The 16,821-nt window shown below is 36.8% G+C and overlaps 1 protein-coding gene across 3 annotated transcripts in view; it reads right to left on the bottom strand.

Moving 5' to 3' along the window:
• The window catches only part of LOC111078311, a 45,933-nt gene that overhangs the window by 11,429 nt on the left and 17,683 nt on the right, over window positions 1-16,821 (bottom strand). For all 3 annotated transcript variants that reach the window (XM_041594684.1, XM_022372923.2, XM_022372924.2), the window contains exons 10-12: window positions 7,657-7,692; window positions 6,644-6,850; window positions 32-316 (exon numbers count right to left, since the gene is read on the bottom strand). In XM_041594684.1, the coding sequence (XP_041450618.1) occupies window positions 32-316; window positions 6,644-6,850; window positions 7,657-7,692 (528 nt within the window). The remainder of the gene's footprint in view (window positions 1-31; window positions 317-6,643; window positions 6,851-7,656; window positions 7,693-16,821) is intronic.

Below are 16,821 nucleotides of genomic sequence, written 5' to 3'. Positions count from 1 at the left end.
ATGCTCGCTAAATGGTCACATTTAAACTTACCAGTTTCAACATATGGAGAATTTAGTCGACTGTTCTCTAGTAGTGATGTTACTCGTTGTGGATCGCTCACAGCCGCGTTTCCGTTAATTTGGTTCGAATGACCATACGGATACTGGTGGGACTGCTGTTGACTTTTATGAAAGTCAAAAAACTTTGACATATTACCGCCGAATGCATTATTCGGCGAAATCGCATTTTCTCCGGTATTCTGTTGCACTTGGTGCTGCAGGGCTGGAACTCTATTTATATCAATTGAGTTATTGCTACGAAAATGACCAAGGATATCTGAAAAAAATAGAAATATTAATTTAAAAAAGATCCGAACTTTTCCCTTATTCATTTAGAACAACTTTAAAGTTGTATACAGGAAAACATAAGACAAATTCAGTCGGTATATTGTGAACTTATGATTTATGTGGAATTTTTAAATATTTTATCGGTTACATTTGTTTGCTTCATCTGTCATTTACATCTTTCTTCTTACACCTCCACAAAAGGCGAACTCTGAACGAGGGAAAGTTTGTGTGAGAGAGACAGAATGAATAGCGCTGCAGCGATAGAAGGGGGTAGCATATCCACTGCAAATTAATTCCGATCTGATTCAGATTCGGCAATCTGGTAGATATGGTCAATCCATACTGCGTTTTCAGTTTTATCGTATCTTTAAAATTGTGGCTGCCACAGATTTTCGTCCTTTGTGTGGGCGGAAGGAGTCAGAGTCAGAAGGAGTCAGAAAACAAAATTTGGTTGCCTAGTTCTTATAGTCTCTGAAATCTAGGCGCTCATCAAGACAGACATGGCTATATCGACTCGGCTATTGATGCTGATCAAGAATATATATACTTAATGGGGTCGGAATCGTTTCTTTCTCTGCGCTGTACACATCCACTTTTGCCACAAATACAATATACCCCTTAACTCTTTTTGAGTACGGGTATAAAAAAGACAAGAAAGAGCTGAAGGGCAATCCCTCGCTCCATTCGTAAGAAAGTGCGGAAAAGTTCAGCGAAACAAGGAGGACAAGAAGCTGAAGGGCAATCGCTTCCAACGAGAAATCCATCTCGCCTCAGAAAAATGAAACGAAAGCTACACAGGCTGTAGGGAATTCCCTCGCACAAGGCGCCGCGCCAAAGTCCCCTAGACACTCCTGAAGGTAGCGCTCAACCGGAAGACCATATTAAAATTTTAAATATAACAACAATTCGTACCATAAGGAAAAATAATGCGTGATTCATGATCCTAAACAAAAAACAAAAAAAAAGCAAATCCGGAATAAATTGACACCCTTGTCCCTTGCGATTTGTTAAATAAGACGCTAGGTCAGAAATTCCATGTGCCGGTGTCGTTCAAGCAAGTTCGCACCACATGAGTGACAGGGAGAGTAACAACGATAGTGACGATAGCCTAAGCTCCCTTCAGGGTCTCCAAATACCGACTAGAAACAGGCGGCCACTTTAGGTAGTACCGCAGAACATGGACCCAGAAATGTTATGACAGGCCCTTGACGCCGATTTGGCAAGGCAAGCGGAGGAATTTCGAGCCGAAATTCAGCGGGTACGGTTAGAGTTTTCCCACGCAGACCAGTCTGAAATACGCAAAAATACGGCAATTGCGGGAGGAACTTACCCAGTCGCGCTCAGATTTATCAGTGCAAAAGGTGAGGTGTACAAGAAAGTGCAGGTCATTCCCGGGGTCGCATAGACCATTCATAGGACATGGTCAAGTCACTCCCAGAGTTCGACGGCAAACAGTTAAATTGTGTCGGGTGGCAGCCTTGGCCACCTATGAACTTTTCGAGCCATTCGAAGGTAGCAGCAAACACTTCATGGCAACAGGCATAATCAGGAACAAAGTCAAAGGGGCCGCACACAACGTGTTTTCATCATTCAAGAGGCAACGCTAACGGGCTGTGATGGCATTATTGGCCTTGATCTGCCAACGGAGGTGGGGGCCACGGTATCCCTAAAGAATGGAGTACTCAGTTTCGGAAACACGACTGAGATGGTCAAATTCCAAAAATGCGCAGATGTCAACCACACCAGCGTTTTTGATATCGACACGACTACAGCCGTAAAGGCAAACTTCATGCAGATGCTGAAGAAAATAATTAAGGCATTTGCCGACCCTGACTGGTCGCTGCCGCTCGGTGGCCGACGAACCAATTTACTCCAAGCTATAACCCTACCCGGTGGGTGTAGCTGATTTTGTCGATTCCGAGGTTAAGAGCTTCCTGAAAGACAACATCATACAAAAATCCAGATATCCATATAACAACCCTATATGGGTAGTCGATAAAAAAGCCACGGATGAAAAGGGAAATAGGAAGAAACGTCTCGTAATGGACTTTCGGAAGCTCAAGCTCAACAGCGGGCGACAAATACCTTACACGGTAGAATCGTCAGACAAGCCAGTCAATTGCTTTAGGACCCAGATCATTCTAGAGGAGGCGCGCTTCCCTCTGAAACAGATGTTTGTTCTTTTTGGGAAAAAAACGCGCCACCTAATACAATTCCCAAACAAGGACGATCTCGCTGAGATTGTCAAGTCCGTCGGTAAGCCCACAGGTCGTGAACGCAATTGCGAACTTCAGTTCTAGCCTTCATACAGCATGAGCTAGTAAAATCCTTTCCTGGCACTGCAAGAACCTCGTCGCCGATATTTTCGATGATAATGAAAAAAAATGAAATTACACTACTCGACAAAACTGAACTTTATATTTAGGCTGTGAACCAAAATGACTTTTACTTATAGATTTCGGGATTTAAAAATTTTTGTAGTACTTTATTTTTTTTTTATGATGTAATTTTTTTTTTAAAGAATTTTTAAAAACTGGTATTTTGTTCATGGTTTTTTTCAGAGGTAGTGCTTCTATTTTTCACATGACTTAAGTGTCTTATAACTGGTTGCATAGAACTTTGCAGTTCTGAAAAGCTGACAAATGCAGCTATAAATCGGACCCAGACTCTTTGTATCTGCAGCTTAACTGCAGCTTATGAAATTTGAATTTGAAAGGGCCACAGCCTAATTCTAGTGTTGACTAGGGTTATCAACATCGAACACAATCGGACTCATTGAGCCGTACAAGAAATCGTGAAGCAAATCATAACCGACTACTACTTCCCAAAAATGACAGCGAGATATCATGACTTATAAAATTGGTCTAAAGCAAAATACGATAGGCACCCAAAGAAACAGGAGGCCCAACGCCAGTCCCTCGTTCACCGGAGAAATGCTTCATGTCGACATATTCTTGACAGATAACAAATTTTTCTAACATGCGTGGAAAAATTCTCGAAATTTGCCATAGTACAGCCAATAGCTTCCCGCACCATAGCGGACATCAAGACTTCACTCTTGCAGCTTTTGAACATTTTCCCCAACACCAAGCAAATATATTGCGACAAGAACCGTCGCTAAGTTCTGAGACCATCAGGTCGCTATTTCAAAACAGCTTCGGGTCCACATTGCTAACGCTCCTCCCCTCCACAGTACTTCGAATGGGCACGTTGAAAGGTTCCATAGTACTCTCGTCGAGATATCTAGGTGCCTCACCGACACGGTCGACCTCTTCCTTCAAGCAACATCAGAGTACTCCGTCACCAACAGAAAGCCCATTGACGTTCTGCACGCTGTAGCAGCGGTAACGAACAAGGACATTCAAAATAAAGTGCAAAAAGCCCAGATTGTACAGAACAATCGAGACAACAAAGCACTCCAGAACAGAATGTTCAGAGTAGGCGAAAAAGTTTTAGTTAAGTCCAATAGGACTCCCCACGCCTAGGGAGTAAGCTCACGCCCTTGTATGTGGAGGAAGCAGTTGAGGCACACTTTGGGACAACGGTCCTGATTAAGGGGAGGTCGGTCCATAAGGACAAACCGAGGTAGGTGCTCCTTTTAGGTCTAAGGAAAGTTAATTGCTGGTGGTATTTTTTAGTTTTTTATTCCCTATGTTTTATACGTATTCTTATCCGCAGGATTGTCTGGGTACTTCATAGGCAAATCAAAATAAGCACAAAGGTTAAAAGCCAGTTGAACTCCCTTACGAGCACAGTGAACAAGATTCTTAGCATAGAGAAAATCGCAAATCGACAAAGCCCACCTGTACGAAACCTTGTTAACTAAGAATAGAATTTTAATTACTGAAATAGCCAACCTAATGCTCAACATAGAATCTGTACTCGCTGACCAATTCACAGGGGTCACTGTTTCCAATTTATTAGAAGTATTTAGAATACAAATCTTGCAATCCAATAACAAAATCCATTTAATAATAGAATACCCTAGAGTTAGCAATGCATGTAAAGAATCATAGTTTTCCCGGTTGAGCACAACGGAATGATACTGCGACTGACCGAGAACACCGTAGCCGAGTGCGGCGGCCAAGTATGTGCAGTCACGAGATGCACGACCACCTTCTGCAAAAGAGAAAAGAGGGGTTCCTGTGCGCAGGGATTACACTCTGGTGATTGCCTTTCGCAACCGAGCCACCTGGAGCCCATCACCCTCATAGACGACGGTCTTCATCAACAACAGGCCTGCCACTATCAGCTGCGACTCGGACACGTTATCATAACCTCCGGAACGTAGCTGGTCACCTTCAAGAACTTCGCGAACATAAACGGCTCCCGGTTCCGGAATCGCCATAACATCCAACAGCAATCCCCCGGCATCGCATCAGTGTCCGACATAAACATTACTGGGCACGAGACGATCCTGAGCTTACAAATCCGGCGCCAGCTCAGCGAGGTCAACCCGAAACTACATCAAGGAAGTCGAGCAAGCTACTACGGTCAGGCTAAATCCGATCCTCGCTTTTGGGCTGGGAATGGTTCTGTGCACAGTACTAGGTGGAATCATCCACATCAGATTCCATCTCAAAAGGAAGAGGGACGTGAGCCAAATCAACGCGCTGATCGAAAGCTTGAGAGTGTCGAGAGGGGGAGTTAACACTCTCCACCAACTGCAAGGTTGGTGGAATTCCATTTGGAAGAGTGGATGTGCGGAATCATGTAACTATGTTGCATAAACATCCGCTGGTCGCCGCTAACGTCTGCACGAGCTGTTGACGATGCAGAATTGGGCACCGCTGCGCTGCAACGCTGCCCGAGCTTTAGGGCGACCATAATTAATCAACCCAATCTTTCCCTGCCGATGGATAACGCCTCGGCTAGTATAGTGGGGTAACATTTAATAATTTATATATGGGCATATCCGCCGAATGGTCAACCAGGACCGAAAAATAAAATGTTCATAATCATCGTATTTTTTTGTGTATTCTTATAAAGAAATGTCCAAATTTTCATAATGCCATGGTTTTATGGCATATCTCAGTGGTTTTCATGAGAAAATTTGTCTGAAGACTTGAAAAATGTGATTTCTTCACTTTTAGCTTTTTTTAAAGGCATTTTTATATTTAATTATTTTGCATGCAAAACATATGATATGTTTGCATCTCTTTATACCAAATCTCTCTATTGCAATCTGTTAAGAAGAGAAAAATGCAAAGAGACCAAAAAAATCTTCAGTTAACGGTTAATTTTTATTTTGCTTCTTATCTATGTTCTAATCGTACGTTCGCGACCGAAAACATAATTGTATTGTAATTGCTTTGCATTGAATGCAAGCAGGTGGCTTAAACTGCATGTGTAAAGTAAGTTTTGTGTAACTATTTTAAATATAAAAAAACTTTGGGGTTATTATTAACCAAACTTTTTATTTTGATTTTCGAAGTAGCGTACGTTCGCGACCATAAGTATTTTTTTTATTTGTTACTTTTACTTTTAATTGTTTAACACGCATATAAATATTCGTAGATGGTTAAAACAAGTGAAAAACAGACCCGATATCTCAATAAAATTAAAAGCGATTCACAAAAGTAAAATGAATTGCTCGAAAAAGCAGCTCATTTTTTTCATTTTAAATACAATTTTCTCTTCTTACTATAAATGTTATTACGTACATAAAATGGAGTAATTAGTTGGTTTTAAGGGAAATATGAACTGATTCAAGGGAAAACGTAAGGTGAAAAAATTTAAAATACATATGGAAAAATCGTACGTTCGCGACCCGTACGTTCGCGACCGGTACTTAATTTAATTTTTTTAAAACCAATGAAGATAATTTTATGTGAATATACTTTATAGAAAGCTACATTAATCCTCTTTTAAAGTCAATTTATCGTTAAAGAATATTCCGTTCCAATTCGCAGATAATTGCATTTTTCTATATTAAGTCAAAGTCGACTTCTATTTTTCGTACGTTCGCGACCGCATGTTTTTTTAAATTATTTTAAAAACTAAAACTCGATGAACCCCATCATTTGCACTAAGCATAGAGCTAACAAAATGCTATTGAAACGCAGAAAAAAAGTCTTGGAAAGTTTTTGTTTTCTATCTTTTTTGTGCATTAAAAGCGTGCGAACGTACGTTCGCGACCCGCGGATATGCCCATATACACTAACTGATTATGTCCATTTAGGCTTTAAATGTTGTTGACTGATAATTTTATTCGTTATATCTAAGTAAGTATTCTAAGTTAGGATAAATATAAGTAAATTCCAGTTAAGGTCAAACATATGACCTTTCTGATTTGTTTTTATTATAATAAACTTACCAGCATTAGGAGCATTTACTTGCGTCAGCGCAATATTATTTCCCAAGTCGTTTCTTTTTTGTAATTCGTGTATACGAAGGAATTCTTCCTGTTGTTGCAGTACTTGCTGATGAAAATGGTGCTGTTGTAGATTTTGTTGCTGTAAAAGTTGCTCCTCAACTTGTTTATTGTTCCGTAGCATTACATTTTTAAAAGCTTCCTCCCATTCTTAATTAAAAATAAAAAAAAGAATATTCCAATATAATTCGAATTTTGAATGTTGTGCGTCATGTAGATTACTTTGTTCCAGATCAAACAATTAATAAGCCCTTCATAGCTGACGATGAATTTTAAAACATTTTGTTAAAACAGACTGACTGGATTACTATAATTTGTTCACACTCACTTAGAAAAGTGACGGCAATATATGTTTGTACACACAATTTTTAATTGTTAAAAATGTACTGCCAGGTCGCTTGAAAACTATGAGATTTGTTGGTATATACCCAGGCAACGTACAGATTGACATTTCGCCACTTCCATTTAAAAGATTGGCATTATTTTAAAAAATATGCTTAGAACTGTTTTTATCTACGCTCACGTTTTATATAACTAAATTTACATTCGTCAAAAAAATAACACGTTTCATAATGAGGTTTCGGCTACCTTGAAAATATTTTTAACCCCATTTTCAATGTTATTTGGTTTGTCCGTCAGGACTTAAGAGGCAGTCTACTTATGGCAAAGCCATAAGAACCATCGGCCAAGTATAGTGTTTTTGAACTTTGAGCACAAGTCTACACCTCTAATCGAATCTAAGTCGAATCAGCCAAAAGCTTTTTTTATTGTTTTATACCAAAGATAACTTTTTTAGACACTTTTTTTTACACTTTTTAAAATGACCCCAACCATAATGTACATAAATATGTTATCAATTTAAATTCAGTATAGTATAGCTTTCAACTTGTACATATGATCAGTAGAACAGTGGTTTTGAACAAAGTTTGTGACTTTAGAATATAATAAATAGTTACCGTTCGTATTTGAGGCCTTTTGAATTCCATCAATATCTGAAGTTTTACAATGACAAGTAGAACCGGAAAAAGAAGAGAAAAATGTAATTCCTTAAAAAAAAATATTAATCTGGTCAAATACATATCTTAATATTTTTTTAACTCACTAGTCACAAAAGTATGATAATCTTAAACGTATAAACGAAAATTCGGTTATTACTATCTTACATTAAATTTTTGTCTTTAAGCATGATTAGTTTTATTTTCAGTTGTATAATTTCTGTTTGGTTTTTTATAATTTTATATTTTTTGTGAGTTTTTTTTGTAACTTTTATGTCTATAGACACGTATAGGTGATCATTTTGAGCTTGGGAGCGGTGCAACAACAATAAAAAAAAACATTATTAGCATGCCTTTTTTATACCTGTACTCAAAAAGAGTTAAGGGGTATATTGTATTTGTGGTAAAAGTGGATATGTGTAACGCAGAGAAGGAAACGTAAAAATTTTTGAAATTCTAAAAAATCATAAGCTCTAACATTTATATACTGACTGAGTACGAGTATAAGTAGATTCTTTGATGGCCAAAGCTATAAGTCGACAATGAAGAGGAACCAGTCGGCGCACAGTGGGACATCAGACGAAAAGAGGTGGCAAAAGTCAAAGAATTTTTTGAACGCTTTGGATTATATGAATACACGCATCCGATAGAGAATTTTCCAGAGCTTTCACAAATTTAAATTTCAAGAAAATCTGAATTACTTTGGGAGTAAGTGTGCAAAAATGTATTCATCTTATTCACATACTGCATCTTTCAGGTCGAATAAAAAGTAAACTGTTTACTGTTTGTGGAATTTATTACTGTGTATTAGGCTGGGCCAAAGTTTGATGAAAATATATATATGTATACATATATTATTTTTTTCAAGCGGACACTCCCTTATTCTGTTCTTTGTTATTAAATAAAATTATACAATTTAAAAAAAAAAATTGTAGTGTAATGTTTGGCGGTGGCTACCACTAAAAGAAAATAAATATTTTTTGTTAAATATACATTAAAACGAGAAGGAACGTGTGAGTCGCTTCTGGGGACGCGACTCTACTTATACCCGTCCTCAGTCAGTATATACATTTTGAGCTTATGATTTTTTAGAATTATAGAATAAAACGAGAAGGAACGTGCGAGTCGCTTCTGGGGACGCGACTCTACTTATACCCGTACTCAGTCAGCATTTACATTTTTGAGCATATAACTTTTTAGAATTTTAGAATTAAAAAAAAAAAATTTACATTTTACATTTTTTTGCTACATCTGTTATCTACATCTACATATATTATGTATATTATACATCTAACATGTAGATTATACATGTTCTATTTAGATTCTACATCTCCTCCGCTAGGGGTTGCTCGCGCACTGAACGCGGCAGAGTGTGCGAGCGAGAGGGAAAATGAGTTGCGTTGTCGTGGGCAGGAGGGGGCAGGGGAAGCGACTGAAAATTAATTTCTTTATTCTGGCTATAATTATGATCCGATCTGATTCAGATTCGACAGTCTGGTAGATATGGTCATTCTCAACGATACTGTTTTAAGTTTTATCGATTTTCGTCCTTTTGTGGGGGCGGGCGAAATTTTGAAATACACTTGTAGCACTTGTAGGTTTCTCTAGCTATTAAAGTCTCATAGATCTAGGTGCTCATCGAGACGGACGGACATGGCCATATCGAATCGGCTATTGATCGGGTAATCAAAAATATATATACTTTATGGGGTCGGAAACGTTTCCTTCTCTGCGTTACACACATCCACTTTTACCACAAATCTAGTATACCCCTTAACTCTTTTTTGAGTACGGGTATAAAAAGGAAAAGTTCAGCTGAGGTTGATATATAGTTAACTTGTTCGCAAAAACTTGTGCAGGTTTTTTTTAATGCCAATAACTGATTAATGACAATATTAATGGAATCAATATATGTGCAATAGATTACACATTATCCAATATCCAATATCGAAGCAAAATAAATTTTTTTTCGTTCAAAATATATTTTTTTAAATCAAAATAAAAACTTTAATATTATTATCAAATCCAAGATAACAAAATTAAGGGGTGTCCCCTTTATATTTAAAAAAACATTTTTTTGGCTCAGCCAAATGTGTATTCATTTTTATCAATGAAAGTTGTAAAAAAAATTCTTATTTTCCAAACCATTCTAATTTTTGGGTGGTTTTCCAAATTTGACTTGACTTAACAAAATATAATTTTGTAATATTTATTTATTTTCTCTCACGCGATGCTATTTACTGGATCGATCCTTTCTGCAGTACATTTTATATTTCTGCGCTATGTGGTTTTAAGCCTGTACTACCATAGCGTCGGCAATAACATGGTGTAGGTTTGGATTTGTCGTAGCTACATTTGCATTCTTTTTCCCCATTGGATTGTTCTCAATATCTTTTGATCCGATCGGTGAGACTACGCATGGCTGGATTTCGTTTCTTTTAGACCTAAGTCTTAGTCTGGAGAATGCTTATTCTGGTGCCTTGACCTTGACAGAACAGATATTAGTTTACCCCTGGATATTTTCATTATTTAACATTCAGTTTTTTATTTGAGCAAAAAAATAAAACTGAAAATTTAATCATTATTTTTAAGTTATTTTTTTTGCTCTAACATTATTATTATGGATTATTATTAATAATTACACTGTGCGACAAATGAGAAACTTTTTAATGTACTCAGCACGAGACAAAATTTAGGTTGTGGGCCGTGATGAGTAGATCATTTCCTCATACATAGAATTTGCAATATACATACCTCTAAAATATTTTTTAAAAATTCAAAAACCTTAATTCGATGACCGTTTGCCATTTTATAATTTTTATTCGGAGACTGCAGCGCGGGTATGTAGTAAAAGTAACAAGAAAATACAAGTACCTTTCACAGGATTTTTGATTCTTGGTGACAAAATGGATATATATAAAGATATAGCGACTCAAAGTTTAAGTATTCTACCATTTTAAATGTTTTTTTAACTTTAACATTTAAAAAAATTTTAATAAATACAAAATAAAAAATACTGCGATTTTTAAACAAGATTTTGGGGGTGTAGTGCAAGTTCTAAGTATAAGGAAGTGATATACTCATCTCGGCCTACAACCTAATTTTTGACTTGTGAAAAGTACAAAATGACTGTCGCACAGTGTAAATAATAAAAACGAGAAGGAACGTGTGAGTCGCTTCTGGGGACGCGACTCTACTTATACCCGTACCCATTCAGTATATACATTTTGAGCTTATGATTTTTTAGAATTTAGATAAAACGGAGGACGCGAGTCGCTGGGCGCGACCCCCCGTACTCAGTCAGCATTTACATTTTTGAGCATATAACTTTTTAGAATTTTAGAATTAAAAAAAAAAAATTTACATTTTACATTTTTTTGCTACATCTGTTATCTACATCTACATATATTATGTATATTATACATCTAACATGTAGATTATACATGTTCTATTTAGATTCTACATCTCCTCCGCTAGGGGTTGCTCGCGCACTGAACGCGGCAGAGTGTGCGAGCGAGAGGGAAAATGAGTTGCGTTGTTCGTGGGCAGGAGGGGGCAGGGGAAGCGACTGAAAATTAATTTCTTTATTCTGGCTATAATTATGATCCGATCTGATTCAGATTCGACAGTCTGGTAGATATGGTCATTCTCAACGATACTGTTTTAAGTTTTATCGATTTTCGTCCTTTTGTGGGGGCGGGCGAAATTTTGAAATACACTTGTAGCACTTGTAGGTTTCTCTAGCTATTAAAGTCTCATAGATCTAGGTGCTCATCGAGACGGACGGACATGGCCATATCGAATCGGCTATTGATCGGGTAATCAAAAATATATATACTTTATGGGGTCGGAAACGTTTCCTTCTCTGCGTTACACACATCCACTTTTACCACAAATCTAGTATACCCCTTAACTCTTTTTTGAGTACGGGTATAAAAAGGAAAAGTTCAGCTGAGGTTGATATATAGTTAACTTGTTCGCAAAAACTTGTGCAGGTTTTTTTTAATGCCAATAACTGATTAATGACAATATTAATGGAATCAATATATGTGCAATAGATTACACATTATCCAATATCCAATATCGAAGCAAAATAAATTTTTTTTCGTTCAAAATATATTTTTTTAAATCAAAATAAAAACTTTAATATTATTATCAAATCCAAGATAACAAAATTAAGGGGTGTCCCCTTTATATTTAAAAAAACATTTTTTTGGCTCAGCCAAATGTGTATTCATTTTTATCAATGAAAGTTGTAAAAAAAATTCTTATTTTCCAAACCATTCTAATTTTTGGGTGGTTTTCCAAATTTGACTTGACTTAACAAAATATAATTTTGTAATATTTATTTATTTTCTCTCACGCGATGCTATTTACTGGATCGATCCTTTCTGCAGTACATTTTATATTTCTGCGCTATGTGGTTTTAAGCCTGTACTACCATAGCGTCGGCAATAACATGGTGTAGGTTTGGATTTGTCGTAGCTACATTTGCATTCTTTTTCCCCATTGGATTGTTCTCAATATCTTTTGATCCGATCGGTGAGACTACGCATGGCTGGATTTCGTTTCTTTTAGACCTAAGTCTTAGTCTGGAGAATGCTTATTCTGGTGCCTTGACCTTGACAGAACAGATATTAGTTTACCCCTGGATATTTTCATTATTTAACATTCAGTTTTTTATTTGAGCAAAAAAATAAAACTGAAAATTTAATCATTATTTTTAAGTTATTTTTTTTGCTCTAACATTATTATTATGGATTATTATTAATAATTACACTGTGCGACAAATGAGAAACTTTTTAATGTACTCAGCACGAGACAAAATTTAGGTTGTGGGCCGTGATGAGTAGATCATTTCCTCATACATAGAATTTGCAATATACATACCTCTAAAATCTTTTTTAAAAATTCAAAAACCTTAATTCGATGACCGTTTGCCATTTTATAATTTTTATTCGGAGACTGCAGCGCGGGTATGTAGTAAAAGTAACAAGAAAATACAAGTACCTTTCACAGGATTTTTGATTCTTGGTGACAAAATGGATATATATAAAGATATAGCGACTCAAAGTTTAAGTATTCTACCATTTTAAATGTTTTTTTAACTTTAACATTTAAAAAAATTTTAATAAATACAAAATAAAAAATACTGCGATTTTTAAACAAGATTTTGGGGGTGTAGTGCAAGTTCTAAGTATAAGGAAGTGATATACTCATCTCGGCCTACAACCTAATTTTTGACTTGTGAAAAGTACAAAATGACTGTCGCACAGTGTAAATAATAAAAACGAGAAGGAACGTGTGAGTCGCTTCTGGGGACGCGACTCTACTTATACCCGTACCCATTCAGTATATAATTTTTGAGCTTACAATTTTTTAGAATTTAAAATAAAAAAGAAAAAATTGTATTTTACATTTTTTTGCTACATCTGTTATCTACATCTACACATACTATGTATATTATACATCTAACATGTAGATTATACATGTACCATTTAGATTCTACATCTCCTCCGCTAGGGGTTGCTCACGCACTGAACGCGGCAGAGTGTGAGAGCGAGAAAGAGAATGAGTGGTTGGTTTCTTGCAGGAGGGGTCGGCGGAAGCTACAGAAAACTAATTTCTTTATTCTGGCTATAATTATGATCCGATCTGAGTCAGATTCGGCAGTCTGGTAGTGGTCATTTTCTACGATACTGAGTTTTTATTTTTATCGTATCTTTAAAATTGTGCCTGCCACAGATTTTCGTCTTTTGTGGGGGCGGAAGGGGGCGGGGCGAAATTTTGAAATACACTTGTAGCAGTGTGATATCACATGAGTCTGGAATTGTGTTACCCTAACTCTAATAGTCTCCGAGATCCAGGTGCTCAACAAGACGGACGGACGGACGGACGGACAGAGAGACATGGCAATATCGACTCGGCTATTGATGCTGATCAAGAATATATATATGCTTTATGGGGTTCGAAACGATTCCTTCTCGGCGTTACACACATCCACTTTTACCACAAATCTAATATACCCCTTTACTCTTTTTTGAGTACGGGTATAATAATAATTATCAATAATGATTATCCTAAAAACTTAAAAAAATTATTATTTTGTGATTTTAAATAGATACGGTCCCTAAATATTACATTACCCGACACAATTTTTCCTCAAGGACCCGCACCGATTGATAGAATTTTGGCTTTGAAATTGTTTGATGCATTTTTTTTTTTACGCCGGACCTTTCTATTTTTTTAAATGAAACATAAAATAATTTCAAAACAAGCATAGCTTGGTGGGCCAGCAACGTTCAAAACGGTAAAATGTGGAGGGATGGTTAAAAAATTTTAGCTGACCCGTTTCTCCATAGAATGAGCAATACTTTAAAAGACGTCTAATTAATGCACTTATAAAAAAAATATTAGGACACAGAAGATCTTTTTTTTTCTCGACTTTTCCTGAGTTTTGAAAGTCAAAATTTTGAAAGAAATCCGCACAAATATCATTAGTTTTGCATTTGAAAGCTTAATATTTCCTAGACGAGAAGCTGAAACAACAAATTGGTTGAATTTATAGCTGTATTTATTAGCTTTTCAGAACAGCAAAGTTCATTAAAACCAGATTTAAGATACTAAAGTTATGTGGAAAATAAAAGTGGTAACTCTCTATCAGAAAAAGTCGGTTTGGTTCCTTGAGGAAAAATCGTGCTGAGTTGTGTTATCTGCAATGAAATTTATGTAGACGCCAAGCTGTCAAAATTCTTGACTTCTTCTTGACATCTACAACTTACAAACAATGGGGAGAAATTCCTATCATTAAATTATGCCGACACAAGAGCGCCTATTTACCTTTATCACTTGGAAGACAGATTCACCAACTTGAAAATGGCCAAACGCACCATTTTGTCAATTAATTAATTAATGTCAATTATACTGATTGGACTCGGAAGCCTAAGCGTATCAAACCCGACTGTTTGGACTCAGACTCAGAAGCCTAAGCGTATCAAACAGTCGGGTTTGATACGCTTAGGCTTCTGAGTCCAATCAGTATAACAGCTGATATTTATACCGGTGCTCGAAGAGTTAATGGGTATTAGATATTAGATTATTAGATTGTTGGTCGAAAAGGATGTGTGTAACGCAGAGAATGAACGTTTCCGACCCCATAAAATATATATTCTTGACCAGCATCAATAACCGACTCGATATAGCCATGTCTGTCTGACCGTCCGTCTTGTTTTTCGCTTAGTTCTCAGAAACTATAAGAGCTACAGCAACCAAATTTTGTTTCCAGACTCATGTGGTATCCCACTGGTACAAGTGTTTTTTTTTTAATATTTCGCCCGCCCCCTTCCGCCCCCACAAAGGACGAAAATCTGTGGCAGGCACAATTTTAAAGATACGATAAAAATAAAAACTCAGTATCGTAGAAAATGACCACTACCAGACTGCCGAATCTGACTCAGATCGGATCATAATTATAGCCAGAATGAAGAAATAAATTTTCAATTGCTTACCCCGCCCACGCAGTGCTGCAGATGCTCTTTATTCTCTTTCCCGCTCGCACACACTCTGCCCAGTACAGTGCGTGATCTTTCGCGGAGAATATGTAGAATCTATATTGTAGATTTAGATTACAGATGTTCAAATTACACATACAAGGCGTACCCAGGGGCAGGCAGCGAGTGGCAGCTGCAAACCAAAGTGGATCATCTTGTATATACGGGGATTAAGCAGGTGGAAAATCGTATATAACAAGTGGAAGTGCGTTTTCCTGGGATTGTACCATCTAAACTGAAATTCGCCCCACCAACACTACATGGAAATCAGCAAGCTATTGCTGAAGACTTATTTCCTAGGGTGTAAGTTCGTGAGTCGAAATTTCGTGAGTCTGGAAGGGTAGTGTTGAGCTTGGTGTAGATGCAGGCCCAGCAACCTGCAGTAGGGCAAAGAATGCTCTTAGGGTTTTATTTATGATCGATCGTTCATAGGTGTAGGTTGCACGTGACTCGTACTATTCAGTCGTATTCAAGTGTGACTTATAGGTAAACGACTTCAATAGAGAAGTCAATTGTCGTTCCATTTCGATTAAATGGAACTAAGACAGTTTGGACTCGTTGTTTTGCCCATTATCCACACATCTTCCATGGGTTATATTCAAGGCTTTTTGCATGCATTCCGAAAAAATCTGATCATGCCAGCGTTTGTTATCTATCGCATTTTATAACGTATTGCCAATACGTCAATAAATGCGTCCAATGATATCTGTTTAGAACTATGTCTTTTAGATTTTAGTTCTAAGTCAGTGTATGGCGGTCTTAGTTGACTTTCCAGCGTGATAAGAAGACTGTGCATATGTATATGCTAGTCTCTGCTCGACTCCGACTAGCTCCGACTAGAATAGGATATCAAGTACTTTACACCTTCCTAACTATCCACCATTTTTTAATCGGGATTTCAATATTTTTGTATAAACAATATCCCACACAATTTGTGTGTATGTTACATGTTTAGTGACTGTGAAAGCTTTGGATGCCGATTTTCCTCAGTAAAAACAGTAATTTGGTTAATTTTTGTGTGCGTTACAGTGAACAATTCCAATCAGACTCAAGTTGTGCCATTTTGGAGAAGTAGTAGACCAGAAAGAACAGACGAACAAATCCAACAAGGTCACGTGATGAACGCAATCAACAAAGACAATTGAAAACAACAACGCAAACATGTACGAGGGGTGATATTTTTGTTTCTGGCCTAGGTCACTTCTAGTCGTACTTGGACCAAATGGTTACAGTTGCAGTTGCATAAGTTGCGTACAGTTGCATGAAAAAGTTTGGAGATTTATAAATTAAACATACATACAACTTTTTTATACATATGTACATACATACAAAAATACATACAACTTTAATATCGATTAACGATAAATAAAAAATTCATCTCAGGCAGAAATTTAAATTTAGACATGCCTTGGGAAAGGAGCCGTCAGACGGTTGCTTTCTGAGTTTTTCTTGTTTAATTGTTAGTTCCTCATTTTGTATTTACTTTTTAATGTAGAATTAAGTTAGTCTAGCCAGATAAGGTTTATCCGTTGGCGAATAAATAAATAAATAAAAAAAAAAAAAAAAGAAAGTGTCT

This window comes from Drosophila obscura, unplaced genomic scaffold (assembly GCF_018151105.1).
Source record: "Drosophila obscura isolate BZ-5 IFL unplaced genomic scaffold, ASM1815110v1 contig_31, whole genome shotgun sequence".
NCBI lineage: Eukaryota > Metazoa > Arthropoda > Insecta > Diptera > Drosophilidae > Drosophila > Drosophila obscura.
This window is presented reverse-complemented; position numbering and strand designations above follow the sequence as displayed.